Here is a 24,436-nt window from a genome sequence, read left to right as displayed (position 1 = left end):
CGTTTTTGAAACGATAACAATGGATTTCAGAAGGATTTCATAGACGTTCGTTTGTCAGCTCGTAAAGACGCAAAATGGCAAACCTTCAATTTGAGTTTAATACAGGAAGTCATCAACTCAAGAGTGGAGTTACGAGGTTACAACAGCGATGCTCTAATATCTTAAAGGAACACACAGACATTATAGTAGAAAGCTATCCAACTGCTAAGCTAGCCTATCTGGGGTCATCCCTATGTTCCCCGGGTCCTATGTTCCCCGGGTCCTATGTTCCCCGATTGATTGATTGAAAATCTTATACATTTTTATTATTTTATTAATTATTAATGTCCGCCTTGTTTGGAACTGGTTATGCTTAGGCCCTCTTTCGAAGTTGGTTAAGGTTAGAGTTTGGAATCAGGGCTGGTGGTCTGACTATCTATCGCTACCGGGGAACATAGGACCCGGGGAACATAGGACCCGGGGAACATAGGACCCGGGGAACATAGACATGCTCCCGCCTATCCTAGCTAGCTTAGCTTAGCGCCCATAATGTCGGCGTGCCCCTTTAAATCTCGCTTTGCCCTTTGGTAGAAACTCTTCTTTTCAACTCTTTCTCTCCTTGTCTCCTCCTTCCTTCCTCGTTCCCTTTACCTTCCTCCTCCTCCACCCCCCCCCCCCCACCCCCCTGTTAGGAAACTGGTTTCAAATGGTGTCGGCTCAGGAGCGCCTGACACGGACGTTCACGCGCAGCAGCCACACGTACACGCGCACGGAGCGCACGGAGATCAGCAAGACCCGCGCGGGGGAGACCAAGAGGGAGGTGCGCGTGGAGGAGAGCACCCAGGTCGGGGGCGACCCCTTCAGGGACGTGTTCGGAGAGTTCATGGGCAGAGAGAGCCTGACGGGCTTCAGCGGCGGAGTCCAGCCCAACAGGCAGCCGCAGCCGCAGCCACAGCAAGAGGGTGTGTGTGCGTGTGTGTGTGTGTGTGTGTGTGTGTGTGTGCGAGTGTGTGTGTGTACGTGTGTGTGTGTGTGTGTGTGTGTGTGTGTGTGGTGGGGCAACAGTGGTTCTACCTCCTGAACCACTGTCACCCCGCCACACACACACACACACACCCATTGTTTCGTCCCCGGTAGTAGAATAATGTGAAGGACTTACATACTATGTATGAGCTTATTTGTTGTTAGCAGGGCCTAGAAACGTAACCTAAAGTGTAGTTATGTGTGTGTGTGCATGTGTGTGTGTGTGTGTGGCGGGGGGGGGGGGCAACAGTGGCTCAGGAGGCAGATCGATCGCCTGGTAATCTAATGCTTCCCGGTTTGATTCTGGCTCCTCCCGGCAGTGTTGAAGTGTCCTTGAGCAAGACGCTTAACTCCTAACTGCTCCCGATGAGCAGGTTGGCGCCTTTCACGGTTGCTTCTGCCGTCGGTCTGTGAATGTTTGAGTGAATGGGTGAATTTGAGGCATACAGTTGTAAAGCGCGTTGGATAAGAGTGCAGTCTATGTGTGTGTAATTTTCCCATCATCTGCGAAACCCAGAAACTCTAGCAGTAGGGCCAACGGGCCAGTGTTTCTTTATTTTATATAATTTTATTTTATTTTATATAAAGAAGATATTAATAATATAATTAAATATATAAAATATCTTTTTATAAATTGGATATAACCCCTACTCCAATGTTCCTTGGCCCTACCCCTCGTTTTACATTTACATTTACATTTTGTCATTTAGCTGACGCTTTTGTCCAAAGCGACTTTCAAGTTTTGTACGACAACTCAGCAGGAAGGGTACAACTCTTATACAGCTGAGTAACAATGTTCATCAAAGTGTTCAAACTTGAGTGCTTGTTTCGGAGTGCCTTCGACTGGGTAGTGGCCTGGGTGTGTATCAAACACAGCACTTTATTTACAGCGTATCTTGAGATTAGGTTCATTGTGTGAACTGTAAATGTAGTGGAACTGAACGCTGTGTGTCTGGAGAGAAAAGGCCACATCATTTAGGCCTCAATAATTTTTCCTCAATATCTTCTGTGGTTCTCCGTAACCAGACAGGTCTCTCCTACATTACTGGCACCGGCGGTGGAGAAAACGAACCCAGAATGAGATATGTTACCGCTCGGTTCGTCTGGTTGAGCAGTTTCGCCGTATCTGATCATTAAACTGTCGTAACCATAAATAGTTTTCTCGATTTGGAGCAGTGGAAATAGTTGTTTGGAACGGTGTGAGATAGGAAAAATGTGACAGGCGAATCAGCGTATTAACAGAAACCTAAGTCCTTTACACTCTACCTTCCACCACCCCTCCATTTCACCCGTTTCAGCATCTGAAAACACTCCGTTTGGAGAGCCAGTCGGCGGGCTAGATGATCACTTCCCCTCTGCCCACAGAAGAATCGGGACGCCCTACGCTACGTGGCCAGGGGATATAGGGCCCTGTGGTAGGGCCAAGGGGAGGTTTTTGAGATCGGCCCCAAATGTCGTGAAATCGAACCTCCACCACCACCCTGTTTTTAGACCAAGCCTGTCGCTAGACTCTTGACACGAGAGACTACTGTCGAGTCTCCTGGGAGTGTCTGGGCTCAGCTCAACCAAACATCTGCCATATTGACCTTCAAGTGGGACGTTTATTGTCCCCGTGGGGGACATGTGTGCATTTCACCCATCCTAACTATCTAGGAACAGGTCAAGGGAAATGGCACGAGTTACCTAGTATGCGTGTCTTTGGATGTGGGAGGAAAGCGGAGAGAACCCAGAAGAGAACATGGAAAGCCTGTGCAGAAAGGCCTTCTGCCGGGGTTTGAACCCACAACCCTATTGCTGTGAAGCAACAGTATCAGTCAGTCAGTCTGTGTGTGTGTGTGTGTGTGTGTGTGTGTGTGTGTGTGTGTGTGTGTGTGTGTGTGTGTGTGTGTGTGTGTGTGTGTGTGTGTGTGTGTGTGTGTGTGTGTGTGTGTGTGTGTATGTGCGCTTGTGCGTACCTGTGTGTCGCGTGTGGGGAAAGGAGCGAAGTGAAGGACAGAAGTGAAGGAGAGATATGAATGAGAGATGAGATGTGAAGGAGAGATATGACGGAGAGATGTGGCGGTTCTTGTTTGCTTGGTGGAAAATGTGAGCCGTTGCCTGGCTCAGCCTGGTCACCCCATGTGACCTCACCATGTGACCTCACCACGACTGAACCCGGACGCTTATAAAACTCCTCTGATGACCACGTGGCCCGGCGAGCCAACCGTACCGCTTCCTGCTCGGTCGGTCTGGCTCGGCTGAAGAGACCTGTGGAGACAGAGAGACACAGCGAGTCTGAGACGTGACATCTAGAGAAACGGATGATGAGGAAGAGGAAGCGTCTGATTCATCTCTCCTCTCTCTCTCTCTCTCTCTCTCTCTCTCTCTCTCTCTCTCTCTCTATCTCTCTCTCTCTCTCTCCCATCCCCCTTTTCTGCTCCTCCTTCTCCTCTTGCTCCACCACCGCTCTTTCTTTCTTTCTTTCTTTCTTTCTTTCTTTCTTTCTTTCTTTCTTTCTTTCTTTCTTTCTTTCTTTCTTTCTTTCTTTCTTTCTTTCTTTCTTTCTTTCTTTCTTTCTTTCTTTCTTTCTTTCTTTCTTTCTTTCTTTCTTTCAGGCGAGACAGGTACTCAGGAGATGACGGCGCAGGTGACCAGTCCCGGTGGGAAGACGGAAGACGCCGAGATCATCGAGGGTGAGGACAGCGCCTACAGCGTCCGCTTCGTGCCCCAGGAGATGGGCCCGCACACGGTCAACGTCAAGTACCGGGGCCAGCACGTCCCCGGGAGCCCCTTCCAGTTCACCGTGGGGCCCCTGGGAGAAGGAGGGGCCCACAAGGTCCGGGCCGGAGGCACGGGGCTGGACAGAGGCGTGGCAGGGATACCAGGTAGGATGGGAACAAAGTCACGCATTCCCGGCCTCTATCGTCTCTCTTTAGTGGTCTCTGTGACTTCTGGGTGCCATCGAGAGGCCAGTCCCAAATGTCAAAGTCAAAGTCAGCTTTATTGTCGCTTCTCATAATGTGCAAGACATACAGAGAAATGAAATTGCGTTTCCCCCTCCCCACGGTGTATATAAAAAAATATCTAATATAAACATAAAGTAACATATAGGACACTATAAGCATACAGTGACATATGGGACACAATGTACACACACTATACAGGACGATATACAGTATAAACAGTGGCTAAAAAATGTATGTATGATTGAAATAAATATAGGAGGTAAAAGAGAACGTAGTGCAAATATTTTTAGCAACAGTGGTACATAGTAAGTATAAATAATAAATAATAGCAGTAGAATACAATAATGGCAGTAAAGTGGCAGTGCGATGATAGATATGGCAAAATAAACGCATTCTAAGAAACATACAGTGTAGTACTCCTGCCTTCCGAAGGTTTAATAAGAAACATTATAGCAGTATGAGTATGAATGAGTATTCTGTACTTCTGTATGACAACTATTAAAGAAACTAAACTAGTTGTGGAACCGATAATGTCAATGATCAGATCTACATGGGTATTGGGAGATCGGGCTTTCTGCTCATCCGCTCCCAGTCTGTGGAATGCTCTCCCTGACCTGAGAGCACCACAGACTTGCTTTTATGCTTTTAAAAAAGGTCTAAAAACTCATATTTTTTATAGTAAAACAAATTAAAAGTACTTTGTTGATTTTTATCTAGTTTTAGCTCCACACATTTTATGTTCTTTTGCCAGTTTTAGCCCTTCTTATTTTATGTTTTTTTTCCCTACTCTTTTACTAGTTCTAGTGTTCTTTTTACTCTCTTGCTAGCTGTTATGTTCTTTTACAATGTAGCGCTTTGAGATTTGCTCCACAACTATAAAGTGCCCTACAAATCAAATATATTATTATTATTATTATTATTATTATTATTATTATTATTATTATTATTATTATTATTATTATTATTATTATTATTATTATTATTATTATTATTATTATTATTATTATTATTATTATTATTATTATTGTAACTGAGGGGTACAATTCCCTGACTGTATTGAATAAGTATGGTATAATTAAACCACTACTGAGTTATGTACATTACTACTGGCCATACAGTACACATGTATATGAGATGAACACCTCCACAATGACACGGCTTCACAACAAATACTGTTTAGAAGAATATTTATTAGCAGCACGAAGATTATCTTACATTACTTTACTTATCAAGATTGAGAGTTGCGCTTGTAAGGCGAAGAATGTGCATGAATAGGTCAAGAGCGTAAGTCCATGAGCATATTACGCAGGAGATAATTAATACCACCTGTATCATAAGAATTATATATGGTACACTAGTAGGGCAGCTGGAGATACTAATAGGGTCCCTCCGGTTGTAGGCCAGCAGGGGAGAGGATTTGTCGGTAGCGAAAGTCTGGGTCAACGAGGAATAAGGAGACTCCAGGTACAGGAGACAGTGCAATAATCCCTTGATCCGCAGACGAACAACAGCTATTCTCCGGTATGCAGTGCCGCATGGAGGAAAGCTAGCCAGCCTCAGGGGTCCTAGAGGCGGGCTCGACGTTGCTCCTCACAGGGTAAATCCCACACAGTTGTGGGTGTAGACGATTCTCCGCTCCATCAGCTACAGGACCAAAGCAAATATAATCCAGCCGAAAAGGGCTCTGTAGTCGCCGGTGTAGGTTATCCAGTGTACATATCCACACGGTTCTCGTCTAGGGCTCCTCGGATGACGGCACCAGGTTAGGCCGCCCAGCCTGGACAAGCACACTAGCTCGGTACGAGGAAGCGTTGGTAATGCTGGTCACTGTAGAACGGTAGCCGCACGATACACTATACATAATAGACTATTACTTAATAATAGAATAGGTCGAACTCGACGATACAGCGTTAAACTCTGACACTTCAGCTATCAATTCGCACGCGGTCTCAAGGCTCTATTTTGGGGCAAAACGGGCCCACTTCACAGCACGTTGTATCGTGGTGTGAGGCTTCAACTTATTGGTTAACATACTGCTGTATTCACCTGCGCCGTATTTATACGTTAGGTGAACAATCTAGTACCAGCCTTATTTCTGTCTCGTATTCTTGCGCAGAGCCGGTCATGTCCAGGCATGTCTTGGCGGTGACTTTGAACTAGACATTGGGGGTATGGCCGTGGCGCCTAGGGGATCGCTGTCCAATAGGAGAACGAAATATTATGGTCTGTACTAGGTAAAGGGATATTCCGTGTATATGTACAAAGAATATACAAGGGATATCAGACGATATACAAATACTATACAATATATCTCAAGTAATAAATATATATATTCGGCTTAATCTGACCCTTTGTAACAATTATTATTATTATTATTATTATTATTATTATTATTATTATTATTATTATTATTATTATTATTATTATTATTATTGGTAAGGCAACAGGAATGAATTACAAATGGAGAGATCAGGAGCTGGGCAGAGGAGTCTGAGGACACCTGAGGAAGACTGGCCTGTGGTTGTCCCAGGGGGGAGGGGGAGGGGGAGGGGTGTAGGGACAAAGGGAGGTTCAGGGGGAGGGGAGGGGAGGTGTGGGGGTTAGGATCTCTCAGGTATGGAGATTGATTGATTGATTGAAAATTGTATTAACAGATTGCAGAATGGGTACAGTACGGCTCAATACACACAATTGTTAAGGGGATGCAGACCAGAGAAAGACTTTCGTCTTGTTTACATCAGGGTCCCCCATTTTCAATTCATAATGAGCTCGACTTAGTTCTGCCTTCAGAACGTTTTATAAGAAAGATACTGCCGTCAGATATCATCACCGTATCTCATTTATGTTTCTTTTACTAATTATTTGTTTGATTAATGGTTGCCCGGCAACCATATGGCAAATCTTCCAGATTCCTGGTGCGAATCGTATATGTGAATTTAGTGCCATAATATGTTGTACCGACACTTTTTTTTTGGTAGACCAACTAACCATCTAAAAATGATCTTGTAAGATTTGTATACATCTTTCCGTTTGTTACATCCATGGCATCTGTGTGTTTCGATCGTCAGCCGAGTTCAGTATCTGGACCAGGGAGGCGGGTGCGGGCGGCCTGTCCATCGCCGTGGAGGGTCCCAGCAAGGCCGAGATCACCTTCGAGGACAGGAAGGATGGATCCTGCGGAGTGGCCTATGTGGTTCAGGAGCCTGGTAAGACCTATGGAAATTAATTTTAAATTTTGAAATGTATTAGAAGGATAAACCCCTTGAGATATGCTATCTAGCTTTCGAGGGGGTCCTTAACATAGGATACAAAACATACAATACATAACAAAACAAAACAAAACACAGAACAACAAAATACACTTATACACTGACAGACGCTCTCCCAAGCTCACCCCCACAGTCCACACTGATTCCTCCCAAGAGGATCGGCGATATATATATGTTCCCATATAAGTGTACATACAAAATTATAGTTTGATCTGTAAACATATAAACCCTAACACAGTAAATCAGTAACAAGTGCAAGTAGTCTGTTTATTAAATTATTATCAGAATCAGAAAGATCTTTATAGTTTAAGTACGTTTGCACATACAAGGAATTTGTGTTGGTCGTTTGGTGCAACATTAACAGACACTGAAAGTAGAATAAAATAGAATATAATATAGGGCTGTACAATTGTGCAGAATGTAGTAAAGTATATATACACCTAAATTAGAATAATTTATAATAGAATAATTATCATCCAAAGATGGTAACTGTGACTTGGAAGTTAAAATGATTCCCTGGGAAGTGAGTTGAACTAGGAAATAATAACATTTAGACCGTGTGAAACAAAAACGAGGCCATTGACGGAAATGGTGGGTAAGTCTTATACCTGATGCCACCATTGAAATAGTAGGCATACCACTGCTAGTACTATACGAGTGCAACGTATAGTATAGTACACTGCCTTGTACCATAAGAGTACAAAGTATAGTATAGTACACTGCCTTGTACCATAATAGTACAAAGTATAGTAGAGTACACTGCCTTGTACCATAAGAGTACAAAGTATAGTATAGTACACTGCCTTGTACTATAAGAGACGTATGTATGTTAACATACTGACTGCAGTTATAGTGGAAAGAGCCTGATCCATTAACTATGTGTTATCTGGCTTCCAGGTGACTATGAGGTGTCCATTAAGTTCAACGATGAACACATCCCAGACTCGCCCTTCATCGTCCCAATCGCCACCCTGTCAGACGACGCCCGCCGCCTCACTGTCACAAGCCTACAGGTGAGACACACACACACACACACACACACACACACACACACACACACACACACACACACACACACACACACACACGCACATGTAACGGAGGTACCGCGTGTCTAGCCACAGTCATGATGGACAGTGTAGTGAAGTGGCTGGGGACGTTAAGAGGTACTGCAAGTACACTCACTCCCCAGAGGCGTCCAGACACATTACCAAGAAGTGAATTCACCTCTTGGTCTAGTGGTCTGTGATGCCGCCCACACAGGGCGATCCCTTAACAGGGGTCGAATCGAAACACAACGCAGAGCAATACGACACCGGTTACACACAGACAGACAGACAGACAGACAGACAGACATTGATGGTGAACCTACACAGTTCCCAGTAAATATATACATACATTTTCAGGTAATAGATTGGATTAGATTCGATTAGATTAGATTCAAATGTGTCTGTATCATTATACAGCACAAGTACAGTGCAACGTAAATAAATGAAAGAGTGCAAATACTGTAAAGTACAATAGTAATATCCAATGTACAGGTGATTAAACTGGGTATAACATATACATTATTACTGAGTAATAGTGCTGTAATAGATACTGTAATAGAACTGAGTAATATATCTATATACAGAGTTGTAGTATTAATGTGTACAGTGATACTGGTATAAAGACACTATGGTAAGTCATATTGGCCAGCAGTGTAACTAGTAAGAGTAGGTAAAGGATATGTACAGATATAGATATAGTATCTACAGATATGTAAAAAGGATTATATGCAGGTATGTACAGACAGATGTGGATAGATGTATATATATACGGTAAGAATATATATATATATATATATATATATATATATATATATATATACATGGTATATACAGCATTATTGTACATGCTATCCCACAGTTATATGGGTAATAACCCGTTCAACAAGGAAGAAAAGCATGGAAAACAACTTATCGGTTATTAATGTCAGCCAAACCATGGGTCAGGCCGAGTACTGTGGTGAAGCACTTAGAGGAGGATCTCGCACGGTCCTTCTGAATTTACACACTGTCGCAACACACACACACACACGCACACACGCACACACGCACACATGCACAGACACAAACGAAGGCCATGTGCAAGCTATTCAGAGCACTGTGATTATCAACCAGCATTTATAGCCTGGGACTCAGTAGCTGAGGTCACAGCCTTATGAATAGGCCGCTCTCTCATATGATCTATATACACTTCAGATTAACTCACCGATAGCACCGTCCTCTATATTGGAGGCGACATTTTGATTTGCTAGGAATAGATGTTTTAGTGTGTGTGCGAGGGGCCGGTTGCTCTCCGAAACCTATATGCGGGGAGTGTATTTCTGTGTGTGTACGTGTGTACGTGTGCGTCCGTCTAGGGCCTAGCTGCCTCCGGAGGTAGCATAAATCTGCCCCCCCCCCTCCCCGCACCTCATCACTCTAACTATAGTGCTGTATGTTTGATCTTTGACCTTTCCCAGGCACAGAGTGACAGTTAAGAGTTCCCAAAGCACTCATTAAATCTCGTCTCACTCTAGCTCTGCTACCTCATAACCCATATCGCCTCCTACCTTAAGTACCTCAAGTATACACTTTAGAGCAGAGAGATTCCCTTTCCTCACTAAATCCACCTTATCTCCCAATATATCTATCTATCTATCTATCTATCTATCTATCTATCTATCTATCTATCTATCTATCTATCTATCTATCTATCTATCTATCTATCTATCTATCTATCTATCTATCTATCTATCTATCTATCTATCTATCTATCTATCTATCTATCTATCTATCTATCTCCAGGAGATGGGTTTGAAGGTGGGTCAGGAGGCCTCATTTGCAGTGAAGTTGAACGGAGCCAGGGGCCTCATCGACGGCAAGGTCCACACGCCTTCCGGGGCCGTAGAGGAGTGCTACATCACGGAGCTGGACACCGGTAAGACACGCATACATGTACATGTCAGCCTAACTCTGTGATTTAGCTAAAGAAGTGATCACGCGAAAGACCAAATAGAAGGGCGACAGAACAATATTTGAGGTAATTCTTATCCGAGATGAAAGATGACCAATTCCTCCTGAATCTCTTCCCCCGCCGCAGACCAGCACGCCATCCGGTTCATCCCGCGGGAGAATGGCGTTCACTCCATCGATGTCCGCTTCAACGGGAGTCACATCCCCGGCAGCCCCTTCAAGATCCGCGTGGGCGAGCCGGGCCAGGTGGGGGACCCCGGCATGGTGTCGGCCTTCGGTCCCGGTCTGGAGGGCGGAACCACAGGTAGCCAGCGGGTCGCATTTACCCTTCAGTCTTTACCCTGTTGATGTCATATTATAGGCTACTTGGTGTGATGCCCTGATACACAATGATGGGATCAATGTTTTCGTCAACATTTGGGTGATTGGTTCTCTCTGTTATGCGAGGCTTCGTGTGTGGGTGATAGGGCCTGGATGTGTGGGTGATAGGGCCTGGATGTGTGGGTGATAAGGCCTGGATGTGTGGGTGATAGGGCCTGGATGTGTGGGTGATAAGGCCTGGATGTGTGGGTGATAGGGCCTGGATGTGTGGGTGATAGGGCCTGGATGTGTGGGTGATAGGGCCTGGATGTGTGGGTCATAGGGCCTGGATGTGTGGGTGATAGGGCCTGGATGTGTGGGTGATAGGGCCTGGATGTGTGGGTGATAGGGCCTGGATGTGTGGGTGATAGGGCCTGGATGTTTTAGTTGTCTTTTGTGGCACTGTCTTACACTCAGTACAATAAACAACATACAAACCATTTCACTATATGTCTTGTGTATGTATGTGATGAATAAACCTCTTAAATCTTGAATCTTAAACATATACACATTCGTTATTGATCCTGTAGCTTCCCATACAGAGGTACTGACATTCAGGGCTTAAGTTTAGACATTTTCATGTCTGTTTTCATGTTGAGGCAGTGACTCTGGATGCAGTTAACCGCAACAAACTGCCATGAAAAGGCCATTGAAACGGTCTATAGATTTCTTTTAACGGTCACTTACAGTGACGGCAGTAACCTTTGAGAGCTGAGAGCTGATCGGTTCTCCCTCCATCTGTGTCCCTTCTCCTCCTCTTCCTCCTCCTCTTTCTCTTCCTCCTATTCCTCCTTCTTCTCCTCTTCCTCCTTCACCTCCTCCTCCCCCTCCTCTTCGTCCTCTTCCTCCTCCTCCCCCTCCTCCTCCTCTTCCTCCTCCCCCCCCCTCCTCTTCATCCTCCTCCTCCTCTTCCTCCACCTCCTCTTCCTCCTCCACCTCATCTTCCTCTTCCTCCTCCTCCCCCTCCTCTTCGTCCTCCTCCTTCACCTCCTCCTCTTCTTCCTCCTCCCCCTCCTCTTCCTCCCCCTCCTCTTCGTCCTCCTCCTCCTCTTCCTCCTCCTCCCCCTCCTCATCCTCTTCCTCCTCCTCCTCCCCCTCCTCTTTGTCCTCCTCCTCCTCCTCCTTCACCTCCTTTTCCTCTTCCTCCTCCTCCCCCTCCTCTTCATCCTCCTACTTCTCGTCCTCCTCCCCCTCCTCCTCCTCATCCTCCCCCTCTCCTCCTCCCCCTCCCCCTCCTCCTCATCCTCCTCCTACTCCTCCTCCTCCTTCTCCTCCTCCTCTTCCTCCCCCTCCTCCTCCTCCTCCTCCTCTTCCTCCTCCTCCTCTTCCCCCTCCTCCTCCTCCCCCTCCCACTCCTCCTCCTCTTCCTCCTCCTCACCCCCCCCCCCCCTCCTCCTCCTCCTCCCCCTCCCCCTCCTCCTCCTCCTCCTCCTCCTCCTCTTTCTCCTCTTCCTCCTAATTCCTCCTCCTCCCCCTCCTCTTCCTCCCCCTCCTCCTACTCCTCCTCTAGGCGTGGCGTCAGAGTTCGGGATGAACACGTGTAACGCCGGCTCGGGGGCCCTGTCCGTGACCATCGACGGGCCGTCCAAGGTGAAGATGGACTGCCAGGAGTGTACGGAGGGCTACAAGGTCACCTACACCCCCATGGCCCCCGGGAGCTACCTGATCTCCATCAAATACGGAGGCCCCCAGCACATCGTGGGGAGCCCCTTCAAGGCCAAAGTCTCAGGTGAGGTCACCTCGCTGAACCTCGATGCCCTCTGTGTGGTGCGGGGGGGGGGGGGGGGCGCCTCCTAATCCTTCCCACAATGCAATGAAATGTGGGGCGACAGTGGCTCGGGAGGTAGAGCAGTCGTCTGGCAATCCGGAGGTTCCCGGTTCGATTCCCGCTCCTCCTGGGCAGCGTGTCGATGTGTGAATGTGTGAGTGAATGGGTAAAATGTGAGGAACAAATTGTAAAGCGCTTTGGATAAAAGCGCTATATAAAAAAGCAGCCATTTACCATTTACCATGTCTCAATCATAACAATCTCAATTATATCACTGACCCAAACTCTCTCTCTCTCTCTCTCTCTCTCTCTCTCTCTCTCTCTCTCTCTCTCTCTGTCTCTCTCTCTCTCTCCCTCTCCCTCTCTCCCTCCCTCTCTCTCTCCCTCTAGGGACTCGTCTGTCCGGGGGCCACAGTCTGCATGAGACGTCGTCTGTCGTCGTGGAGACGGTCACCAAGTCGTCTACGATGGCCGGGTCCTTCGCCTCCCTGCTGCCCACGTTCTCCTCGGACGCCAGCGAGGTGGTCCCCAGAGGCTCCGGCCTATCAAAAGCCTTCGTGGGACAGAAGAACGCCTTCACGGTGGACTGCAGCAAAGCGGGTGAGAGGTTTAAACTCTGCAGCTTTATATTATACACACGCTGTAGCGTCCCCGGTCATGTTCGCGTTGCACCAAACGTTCCATGTTCCCCCGAACACGGAACTTCAGTCCAGATTAGGGCAAATTCTGCAATATTCCACGCTTACAGTTGATTCCGTTTTTATTGCTCAATTACGCGATTCCGTCCGCGATTCCGTGAATGCGGATTTCATATGGCTCTAGGATGAGGACAGAGTCATTAAAAGTAGTGAGGGGGGATACATTTGTCCATTTTCAAAGTATTTTGCCTCTCATTCCAACTGCTGGGCGCAGCACATTGGAAGGAGGCTTGACCAAAGGAAGTGTTAACACGGGGAACATCTAGTGAGATATGGTGAGTAGCTCTGGTGTTATAGAGATATGGTGAGCAGCTCTGGTGTTATAGAGATATGGTGAGCAGCTCTGGTGTTATAGAGATATGGTGAGCAGCTCTGGTGTTATAGAGATATGGTGAGCAGCTCTGGTGTTATAGAGATATGGTGAGCAGCTCTGGTGTTATAGAGATATGGTGAGCAGCTCTGGTGTTATAGAGATATGGTGAGCAGCTCTGGTGTTATAGAGATATGGTGAGCAGCTCTGGTGTTATAGAGATATGGTGAGCAGCTCTGGTGTTATAGAGATATGGTGAGCAGCTCTGGTGTTATAGAGATATGGTGAGCAGCTCTGGTGTTATAGAGATATGGTGAGCAGCTCTGGTGTTATAGAGATATGGTGAGCAGCTCTGGTGTTATAGAGATATGGTGAGCAGCTCTGGTGTTATAGAGATATGGTGAGCAGCTCTGGTGTTATATAGATATGGTGAGCAGCTCTGGTGTTATAGAGATATGGTGAGCAGCTCTGGTGTTATAGAGATATGGTGAGCAGCTCTGGTGTTATAGAGATATGGTGAGCAGCTCTGGTGTTATAGAGATATGGTGAGCAGCTCTGGTGTTATAGAGATATGGTGAGCAGCTCTGGTGTTATAGGGAGTAGATTACAATTTTAACAGGTGTATCAGATAAGGAGGGGTCAGACCAAGGAGGGTTTTGTAAATTAGTTTAAGCCAATGAATTTCTTGTCAAGAGTGTAACAGAAATAAGCAAAAGAAGAAAAGAGGCGAGGCACAAATCAAGGATAACAGATCAATTAAAACATGTACAACTTGATTGACAAAGGTTGGAGATCAAGGTTTTAAACTCTGCAACAGAGGGGAGAATCTCAAGCTTTAAGGACGGTTGGAGTTCATTCCATGAGCTAGAGGGGCATCGTAGCAAAATGCTGTTTCACTCTGTTCCGAGCAAACTGGACCTTAAGGACCAGCCAGTCATTAGAACGGGTTCCATAGGTTCCACAATTCCATTCCAATAATGATGTAGTATAAGGAGGTAGCTTACCAATAATGATGTAGTATAAGGAGGTAGCTTACCAATAATGATGTAGTATAAGGAGGTAGCTTACCAATAATGATGTAGTATAAGGAGGCAGCTTACCAATAATGATGTAGTATAAGGAGGTAGCTTACCAATAAGGATGTAGTATAAGGAGGTAGCTTACCAATAATGATGTAGTATAAGGAGGTAGCTTACCAATAATGATGTAGTATAAGGAGGTAGCTTACCAATAATGATGTAGTATACGGAGGTAGCTTACCAATAATGCTGTAGTATAAGGAAGTAGCTTACCAATAATGATGTAGTATAAGGAGGTAGCTTACCTATAATTATATAGTATAAGAAGCTAGCTTACCAATAATGATGTAGTATAAGGAGGTAGCTTACCAATAATTATATAGTATAAGAAGCTACCTTACCAATAATGATGTAGTATAAGGAGGTAGCTTACCAATAATTATATAGTATAAGAAGCTAGCTTACCAATAATGATGTAGTATAAGGAGGTAGTTTACCAATATAATGATGTAGTATAAGGAGGTAGCTTACCAATAATGATGTAATATAAGGGGGTAGCTTACCAATAATTATATAGTATAAGAAGGTAGCTTACCAATAATGATGTAGTATAAGGAGGTAGCTTACCAATAATGATGTAGTATAAGGAGGTAGCTTACCAATAATGATGTAGTATAAGGAGGTAGCTTACCAATAATGATGTAGTATAAGGAGGTAGCTTACCAATAATTATGTAGTATAAGGAGGTAGCTTACCAATAATGATGTAGTATAAGAAGGTAGCTTACCAATAATGATGTAGTATACGGAGGTAGCTTACCAATAAGGGCCTTAAAAATCAGGGCCATGTTTTCATGTTTATATTCATTCCGCCGTCTCCTCTCCTCGGCAGGTACCAACATGTTGATGGTGGGGGTTCACGGACCCAAGACCCCCTGCGAGGAGGTGTATGTGAAGCACATGGGCAACCGGATGTACAACGTCACGTACACCGTTAAGGAGCAGGGCCACTACATCCTCATCGTCAAGTGGGGGGACGAGCATGTCCCCGGCAGTCCCTTCCACGTCACCGTCCCATAGAAATGGACTCCCCCCTCTGTCTGCTAGGATCCCCCCCCCTCCCCCCCCCCCCCCCTGATGTATCCCAAGGTGGACATGCCCCCAGAACCCTCTTACCCTCTCAGACGCACTAAAGGGGCGGAGGTGACTCTTGCTGTTTTCAAAATTCACACGTAGCCTATACTGTATGTCTCTCTCTCTCTCTCTCTATTGAACACACGTCACGTCTCACACCACCGTCTCATACCTGCTGCATGTCGAGGAATCAGACACACTATCTATGTTCCTTTTCCCGCCAGTGTTAAAAGGATCATAGGAATCGTAAAAACAGGGCTTGAATCTACTACTGCCAACCTGTGCTCAAATAATTCTGTGCTTATTCTAAGAACTATTCTGGCGGCTCGATAGGTAAGTTGGTTTTTGGTGACGTTGCCGAATCCTACTGGCCACGTGGCTCGTTTGACGAGAAGGAAAAAAAAGAAAAAATGTGTTTTGAATTCTGAATGTAAGCGTAAACTCTGAACTCAGCCACTTGCTGCCCATCTTTATCGTTTCCACCCAGACCTCTTTGTTTTTTGTTCTTTTCACGTTTTTTCCTTTTTTTTTACGTTTACTTTTCAAAGCTAGAGGTTGTATGGAGAGGAAGCGGCGACTGGCCTGGTCACACCTACGTTCTCCTGTTCATTGTGTCGGCCATTTTCTCTGGGCTGTTTTAAAAAGGTATCCCACAATGCCGCAGCAGGCCAAAGTGACACGTGACGAAGTATGACGAGCCGCGTGTGTTTTGTGACTATTCGAACCTTCGAAACAAACTCGATGCTTTTGACTTTTATTATTTATTCAGACCTTTATTTTTTTGTTTTCTTTGACAGAAAAAGAAAAATTGTCTTATTTTTATGAAGGAGGAAAGGGTTCGGTCGATCTCAGAGCTCTTCCCGATACTGTGCCATGTCCTGACCCTGGCTCCTGTCGCTCGCACGGATACAGAGATGCGATTGGCTGAGATTTTGTACTAAGGAGAAAGAAAAAAAGAGTGCGTCGTAGCAATCAGTCAGTTTCCTGTGTGAATGTTGCCCACCGACGCTACAATGAAACAGTATTACAGAGTGACATTTTATAGCTGATTTTATATGTATGAAAAATGGATAAAAAAAAGAAAAGATAATTCTTAATTGTTTGATATATTAACCTTCTATTTGGTAAGATTGTGCAGGCATAATAAAAGGTTATCTGCTAAACTTGCCATCGCAAAGCATTCCGTCTGGTTTCTGATCGAGCGTGGCGACTTCTTCCTCTGTTCCACAGCACAGATTCACTCTTCAGAAAAGGTTCTGTCATTTTCAACGCCGCTGCTGCTTTTCGGATCCACTATCTTAAAAGGGACACACCGACATCATGGGAAAGGCATTTATCTTATTCTCCAGAGTCAGACGAGAAGTTAGATATCAATTTCCTCTCTGTGTGTTCAGTAGAAAGCTATCCGGCTGCAAGCTAGCTTAGTTTATTAGCAAATTAGCAAATTAACGGAAGCGGAATACGGATAAACCAGCCTGGCTTAACTAAAACAACGGGAGGTGTGTTTTTGGCCAACGGCTAGGGAAGCTGGTCTGTATCCGCTTCCATTCGTTCATTGGTAAGCGCATTTCCCATAATGTCGGCGGGTTCCTTTTTAAAAGGTATCCAATGGCGTTTTTGACCACTGGAATGACCACCACTCCACCTGGCTAAATCTTTGCTAGGGTCTTAGAATAATCAATGGGTTTTGAGAGATTTCTTTGCTGTGTTTCGCTGTACAATATGGCGCAGAGCCACAGCTCATTGGCCACAGTTGTCATTCAATTAGCCACACCTGGTATTTGATTACAATCGCCTGTTGTGTGCGACCAAGACGTCTGCGATTGAATACTGTGAATAGAGCGCAGTAGGAGAAATAGGGAATCCCTGAAAACGCACAAGCACGCCACAAGCGCATACAGTAACGGGACACAAAAAGGCTATGTTCAAGACTGTAGGCAAAAATGGCCCAAATCTCTCAATATGTGACTTAAGATCTGATTATTTCACGACAGCACAAATCACATGGAATCAATTCTGATTTGGGTCACTTTCATATAAATGGTAAATTTACTGCATTTATAAAGTGCTTTTATCCAAAGCGCTTTACAATTTGTTCCTCACATTCATCAATTCACTCACACACCAACAGCGGAGGCAACCATGCAAGGTGCCAACCTGCTCATCGGAAGCAATTAGGGGTTAAGTGTCTTGCTCAAGGACACTTCGACACACTGCTGGGGGGAGTGGGAATCGAACCGGGAACCTACCGACTACCAGGCGACTGCTGGTCCCAAATGTTCTTCAAACACAGATAAATCTGTCATTGCAACATTTTCAATGAAAAATGTCAAAGGTACTCACAGTTGCACGAGGGTTTCTCGACAGACAAACGCTAGGGTTTGAAAGCTCGGCGTTGCTAATAAACATTTAAAATATTTTTTATAGACTGGTTTATTTCCGGCATTGGGTGCCTGATGCGCCTGTGCTGTGATCACAGCGCAGACGCATCAGGCAGCCAAAGACGGAAATAAAGCCGTTTTGATCAGTGTTGACCAGTTTATAAAAAATATTTTAAATGTTTATTAGCAACGCCAAGCTTTCAAACCCTAGCGTTTGTCTGTCCGAAACCCTCGTGCAACTGTGAGTACCTTTGAAATGTCTCTGCGCTACTTGTACTTGATAGAGAAAAGCGAGACAGAGGTATTTTTCTATGAAGGTATAAGGGACTGTGTATTCACTCGGTGCATCACAGTCACGAAAGGGGCTAGATGAGATGGAGAGAGGAGGAAAGCAGAGGGTGGGAGGGAGAGAGATGTTCACCCATCGTATAGGCATCGATTTAGGGGGGGTTGCAGGGAACATGCCCCCTTCGATATTGAGAAGAGGTACATTTGTCCCCCTCAAAACATATTGCTAATATGAAAGACAACCCCCTCCCCAAAAGAGGTAAAAAATAAGGGGGTCAACACATTTATATATCCTTCTTACCTGTAACTCTATATTATCCAACAATTTCAGACACCCCTATAGGACCGTACCATCAGACAGACACCCCTACAGGACCGTACCATCTCAAACACACACACACAAAATGCATATTTACCGGCCCTTTTACAAGGCAGATATTTAGCCCCAATTGGATGGCAGGCAATGGAAAATACACTGGCTTCAGTTCATGCCTCATACATCATTGATAGTGAGTGGAATTGATACTCAGCCCAGGGTATTAGAATGGGCTTCCAGCCAGGGGAGGTACTGTATAGCGGCCCTGGTCTAAATAATTAAGCCACCGTTTTAAACCCAAGGCGTTGTGCGAACGTGTACACCAGGAACCAAATCTGCGCGGTAAACATGAACACGCACTCAAGCCTTATTTACACCTCAAGCTCCATGCCAAAATAACATTAACATCCTTGTACAACTCCCTCTTGCCTGCACAAAGATGATCAGAGATTCCCCTAGTCGCCTCTAGATGGAAGCAGAGCTTCAGGAAATGGAACTGTCACTCAGGAACTCAAAGCACGCACACAGATATTCCTGTTATGTAGATACTAGGTTACTGTATCAGACAGGGGGTGTGTGTGCACACACAAGTGTGGAATGTCATGCATTTTACTATGCTAAATGGTCGGAATGTACGCTGCACTGTGTTTGGGATTTTGAATGGGTGTATTATAGCTGATGCATTTCAAAGCAGAAAGAGAGACAGAGAGAGACGACGGTCAAGTGAGCATGTTGAAGGACAACGTTACAGCTTTTGTGAGAGGAATGAGAAAGATAGAGGGGGAGAGAGAGAGAGAGAGAGAGAGAAGGGAGTCGGGGAGTTAGTTTGACATTTTGAATTTCAGTTGATTATTTTTCTTCACTTGACACTTGTCCCACTGGAGGAGAAAGAAAAGTTTTAAGTGAAGAAAGAAAATTCAAATGTCAAAGGCACTCCTTTAATATAAAGGAAGGAGAGAGAGAGAGAGAGAGAGAGAGAGAGAGAGAGAGAGAGAGAGAGTGCTAGAGGAAGAATGCAATTATGTCCACCTGGTTTATTAAGCGATGTGCATTCATACAGGCTGTTTGTGGAATGTGAAGGGAGAGATAGGAGACAAGTCAAGTCAAGAGTTTTATTTGTCACGGCATACAAGCATACAGTGAAATGTGGGTGGTCATGCCCGCAGCGATTGTGCAATAATACAAGTAATAAGAATAAGACATAACAGGTATAATGTACATAAAGTTTACAAAAAGCATGGTAAAAGACATGCTAAGGTCCTGTGATAGTGCAATACAGTGTTATAGCTACGGATGAGGCACTGGGCCTTATGTACAGTACACTACTATACAATACTATACTATACAATATACAGTTATACAGTACTATATATCCTTATGCTATCTTGCTATATCCATCAATTTACTATACAAGAACCACTCCCGTTTTTTTTTTAAGTGAACTTTTCATTGTGTGACCGTTGAGTGTGAGCGTGTGCAGCACACAGAGACAGATAGAATAGTAGAGTAGAGTAGAGTGCTTTATGAAGAGAGATAGGAGACATAGAATCCTCTCACCCTCCACCTTCCTTCCCTCTCTCCCTCCACCTTCCCTCCCTCCTTCCCTCTCTCCCTCCACCTTCCTTCCCTCTCTCCTTCCACCTATACTTCCCTCTCTCCCTCCACCTTCCTTCCCTCTCTCCCTCCACCTTCCTTCCCTCTCTCCCTCCACCTTCCCTCCCTCCTTCCCTCTCTCCCTCCACATTCCTTCCCTCTCTCCCTCCACCTTCCCTCCCTCCTTCCCTCTCTCCCTCCACATTCCTTCCCTCTCTCCCTCCACCTTCCCTCCCTCCTTCCCTCTCTCCCTCCTCCTTCCCTCTCTCCCTCTTTCCCTCTCTCCCTCCTTCCCTCCTTCTCTCCCTCCACCTTCCCTCCCTCTCTCCCTCCACCTTCGCTCTCTCCCTCCTCCTTCCCTCTCTCCCTCTTTCCCTCTCTCCCTCCACCTTCCCTCCCTCTCTCCCTCCACCTTCCTTCCCTCCCTCCTTCACTCTCTCCCTCCTTCCCTCTCTCCCTCCACCTTCCTTCCCTCCCTCCTTCACTCTCTCCCTCCTTCCCTCTCTCCCTCTCTCCCTCCACCTTCGCTCTCTCCCTCCTCCTTCCCTCTCTCCCTCTTTCCCTCTCTCCCTCCACCTTCCCTCCCTCTCTCCCTCCACCTTCGCTCTCTCCCTCCTCCTTCCCTCTCTCCCTCTTTCCCTCTCTTCCTCCACCTTCCCTCCCTCTCTCCCTCCACCTTCCCTCCCTCCTTCCCTCTCTCCCTCCACCTTCCCTCCTTCCCTCTCTCCCTCCACCTTCCCTCTCTCCCTCCACCTTCCCTCCTTCCCTCTCTCCCTCCACCTTCCCTCCTTCACTCTCTCCCTCCACCTTCCTTCCCTCCCTCCTTCCCTCTCTCCCTCCACCTTCCTTCCCTCCTTTCCTCCCTCCTTCCGTCCTTCCCTCACGCCTTCCACCCTCCTTCCCTCTCTCCCTCCACCTTCCCTCCCTCCTTCCCTCTCTCCCTCCACCTTATGTCCCTCCATCCTTCCCTCTCTCCCTCCACCCTCCTTCCCCCCTCCTTCCCTCTCTCCCTCCACCTTATGTCCCTCCCTCCTTCCCTCCTTCCCTCCACCTTCCTTCCCTCTCCCTCCACCCTCCTTCCCTCCCTCCTTCCCTCTCTCCCTCCACCCTCCTTCCCTCCCTCCTTCCCTCTCTCCCTCCACCTTCCTTCCCTCTCTCCCTCCACCCTCCTTCCCTCCCTCCTTCCCTCTCTCCCTCCACCCTCTTTCCCCCCCTTCTTCCCTCTCTCCCTCCACCTTCCCTCCCTTCTTCCCTCTCTCCCTCATTCCCTTCTTCCCTCTCTCCCTCCACCTTCTCTCCCTTCTTCCCTCTCTCCCTCATTCCCTTCTTCCCTCTCTCCACCCTCCTTCCCTCCCTTCTTCCCTCTCTCCCTCCACCTTCCCTTCCTCCTTCCCTCTCCCTCCCTCCTTCCCTCCCTTCTTCCCTCTCTCCCTCCACCTTCCCTCCACCTTCCCTCCCTCCTTCCCTCTCTCCCTCCACCCTCCTTCCCTCCCTTCTTCCCTCTCTCCCTCCACCTTCCCTTCCTCCTTCCCTCTCTCCCTCCACCCTCCTTCCCTCCCTTCTTCCCTCTATCCCTCCACCTTCCCTCCCTCCTTCCCTCTCTCCCTCCCTCCACCTTCCCTCTCTCCCTCCACCTTCCCTCTCTCCCTCCACCCTCCTTCCCTCCCTCCTTCCCTCTCTCCCTCCACCCTCCTTCCCCCCCTCCTTCCCTCTCTCCCTCCTTCCCTTCTTCCCTCTCTCCCTCCACATCCCCTCCCTCCTTCCCTCTCTCCCTCCACCCTCCTTCCCCCCCTCCTTCCCTCTCTCCCTCCTTCCCTTCTTCCCTCTCTCCCTCCACCTTCCCTCCCTTCTTCCCTCTCTCCCTCCACCCTCCTTCCCTCCCTTCTTCCCTCTCTCCCTCCACCTTCCCTCCCTCCTTCCCTCTCTCCCTCCCTCTCTCCCTCCACCTTCCCTCTCTCCCTCCACCTTCCCTCTCTCCCTCCACCCTCCATCCCTCCCTCCTTCCCTCTCTCCCTCCACCCTCCTTCCCCCCTCCTTCCCTCTCTCCCTCCTTCCCTTCTTCCCTCTCTCCCTCCACCTTCCCTCCCTCCTTCCCTCTCTCCCTCCACCCTCCTTCCCCCCCTCCTTCCCTCTCTCCCTCCTTCCCTTCTTCCCTCTCTCCCTCCACCTTCCCTCCCTTCTTCCCTCTCTCCCTCCACCTTCCCTCCCTCTCTGCCTCCACCCTCCTTCCCTTCCTCCTTCCCTCTCCCTCCCTCTATCCCTCCCTTCTTCCCTCTCTCCCTCCTCCTTCCTTCTCTCCCTCCACCCTCCCTTCTTCCCTCTCTCCCTCCACCTTCCCTCCCTCTCTCCCTCCACCCTCCTTCCCTCCCTTCTTCCCTCTCTCCCTCCACCTTCCCTCCCTCCTTCCCTCTCTCCCTCTCTCTCTCCCTACACGTTTCCTCCTTCCCTCTCCCTCCCTCTATCCCTCCCTTCTTCCCTCTCTCCCTCCTCCTTCCCTCTCTCCCTCCACCCTCCTTCCCTCTCTCCCCCCACCCTCCTTCCCTCCCTTCTTCCCTCTCTCCCTCCACCTTCCCTCCCTCCTTCCCTCCACCCTCCTTCCCTCCCTTATTCCCTCTCTCCCTCCCTCCTTCCCTCTCTCCCTCCCTCTCTCCCTACACATTTCCTCCTCCCACCTTTCAATGAAAAGCACAATACATCATATCCAATACATTACATAAAACAATAAATACAAACACACCACAATTTAAGAACTCCTTAAATAAAAATGATTGTGCAGTGTGTGTTTGTATAATAGTCCAGTCAGCAAAGGCCCAGATGGTCTGAAGGAGGACAATCACACCAGCCACCAGCCACACACACACACACACACACACACACACACACACACACACACACACACACACACACACACACACACACACACACACACACACACACGCACACACGCACACACACACACACACACACACACACACACACACACACACACACACACACACACACACACACACACACTAACCTCTCCGTCCACCTTCCTTCCCTCTCTCCCTCCACCTTCCTTCCCTCTCTCCCTCCACCTTCCCTCCACCTTCCCTCCCTCCTTCCGTCTCTCCGTCCACCTTCTATCCCTCCTTCCCTCTCCCTCCTGCTTCCCTCTCTCCCTCCTCCTTCCATCTCTCCCTCTTTCCCTCTCTCCCTCCTTCCCTCCCTCTCTCCCTCCACCTTCTCTCTCTCCCTTCTCCTTCCCTCTTTCCCTCTCTCCCTCCACCTTCCCTCTCTCCCTCCTCCTTCCTTCTCTCCCTCTTTCCCTCTCTTCCTCCACCTTCTTTCCCTCCCTCCTTCACTCTCTCCCTCCTTCCCTCTCTCCCTCCATCCCTCTCTCCCTCCACCTTCCCTCCCTCCCTCTCTCCCTCCACCTTCCCTCCTTCGCTCTCTCCCTCCACCTTCCCTCTCTCCCTCCATCCCTCTCTCTCTCCACCTTCCCTCCCTCTCTCCCTCCACCTTCCCTCCTTCGCTCTCTCCCTCCACCTTCCCTCTCTCCCTCTCTCCCTCCACCTTCCCTCCTTCCCTCTCTCCCTCCACCTTCCCTCCCTCCTTCCACCTTCCCTCCTTCACTCTCTCCCTACACATTTCCTCCTCCCACCTTTCAATGAAAAGCACAATACATCATATCCAATACATTACAGAAAACAATAAATACAAACACACCACAATTTAAGAACTCCTTAAATAAAAATTATTGTGCAGTGTGTGTGTGTGTGTTTGTATAATAGTCCAGTCAGCAAAGGCCCAGATGGTCTGAAGGAGGACAATCACACCAGCCACCAGACACACACACACACACACACACACACACACTGCACAATCATTTTTATGTAAGGTGTAAGGAGTTCTTAAATCGTGGTGTACAAAACTTAATTTCAATCTACAGATCAAGTCAATGCTAAAGTGACTGTTAGTGTGTGAGCGTATACAGTGTGTGTTGTGTGTGTGCTCATGTGTGCTTGTGTGTGGAGAGTTCAGTGTTCAAGACTCTGATGGCCTGGGGGAAGAAGCTGAGCCAAAGTCTCTCTGTCCTAGTTGCTGGTGTGCACAGGCGTTTGCCTGACCGCAGCAGCTTGAACAGGCTGTTGTTGGGGTGGTGAGGGTCTTTCATTATTCTGCAGGCTCTGGATTTGCACCTCCTGTTATATAAGACCTGCAGGGGTGGTACTGCAATACCCGTAGTACGCTCAGCTGAGCGCACCACTCTGTAGGGCCTTCTTGTCCTGTGCCTTGCTGTTTCCATACCAGGCAGTGATGTTTCCAGTCAAGATGCTCTCTACAGCTCCGGAGTAGAAGGACTGGAGTATCTT

The 24,436-nt window shown here is 47.4% G+C and overlaps 1 protein-coding gene across 1 annotated transcript in view; it reads left to right on the top strand.

The window, feature by feature from the left end:
• The window catches only part of flncb (filamin C, gamma b (actin binding protein 280)), a gene marked incomplete at its 5' end in the record, with an annotated part of 155,781 nt that extends 139,341 nt beyond the window's left edge, over nucleotides 1-16,440 (top strand). Inside the window, 9 exon segments of the mRNA XM_084330952.1 lie at nucleotides 672-941; nucleotides 3,597-3,866; nucleotides 7,016-7,153; nucleotides 8,114-8,229; nucleotides 10,048-10,180; nucleotides 10,343-10,519; nucleotides 12,086-12,304; nucleotides 12,734-12,943; nucleotides 15,262-16,440. Coding sequence (XP_084187078.1) covers nucleotides 672-941; nucleotides 3,597-3,866; nucleotides 7,016-7,153; nucleotides 8,114-8,229; nucleotides 10,048-10,180; nucleotides 10,343-10,519; nucleotides 12,086-12,304; nucleotides 12,734-12,943; nucleotides 15,262-15,449 — 1,721 coding nt within the window. The 3' untranslated portion in view covers nucleotides 15,450-16,440.
• Nucleotides 16,441-24,436: the final 7,996 nt, after the last annotated feature.

Source organism: Notolepis coatsorum (assembly GCF_963971535.1).
Source record: "Notolepis coatsorum genome assembly, chromosome: 15".
Lineage (NCBI taxonomy): Eukaryota > Metazoa > Chordata > Actinopteri > Aulopiformes > Paralepididae > Notolepis > Notolepis coatsorum.
This window is presented reverse-complemented; position numbering and strand designations above follow the sequence as displayed.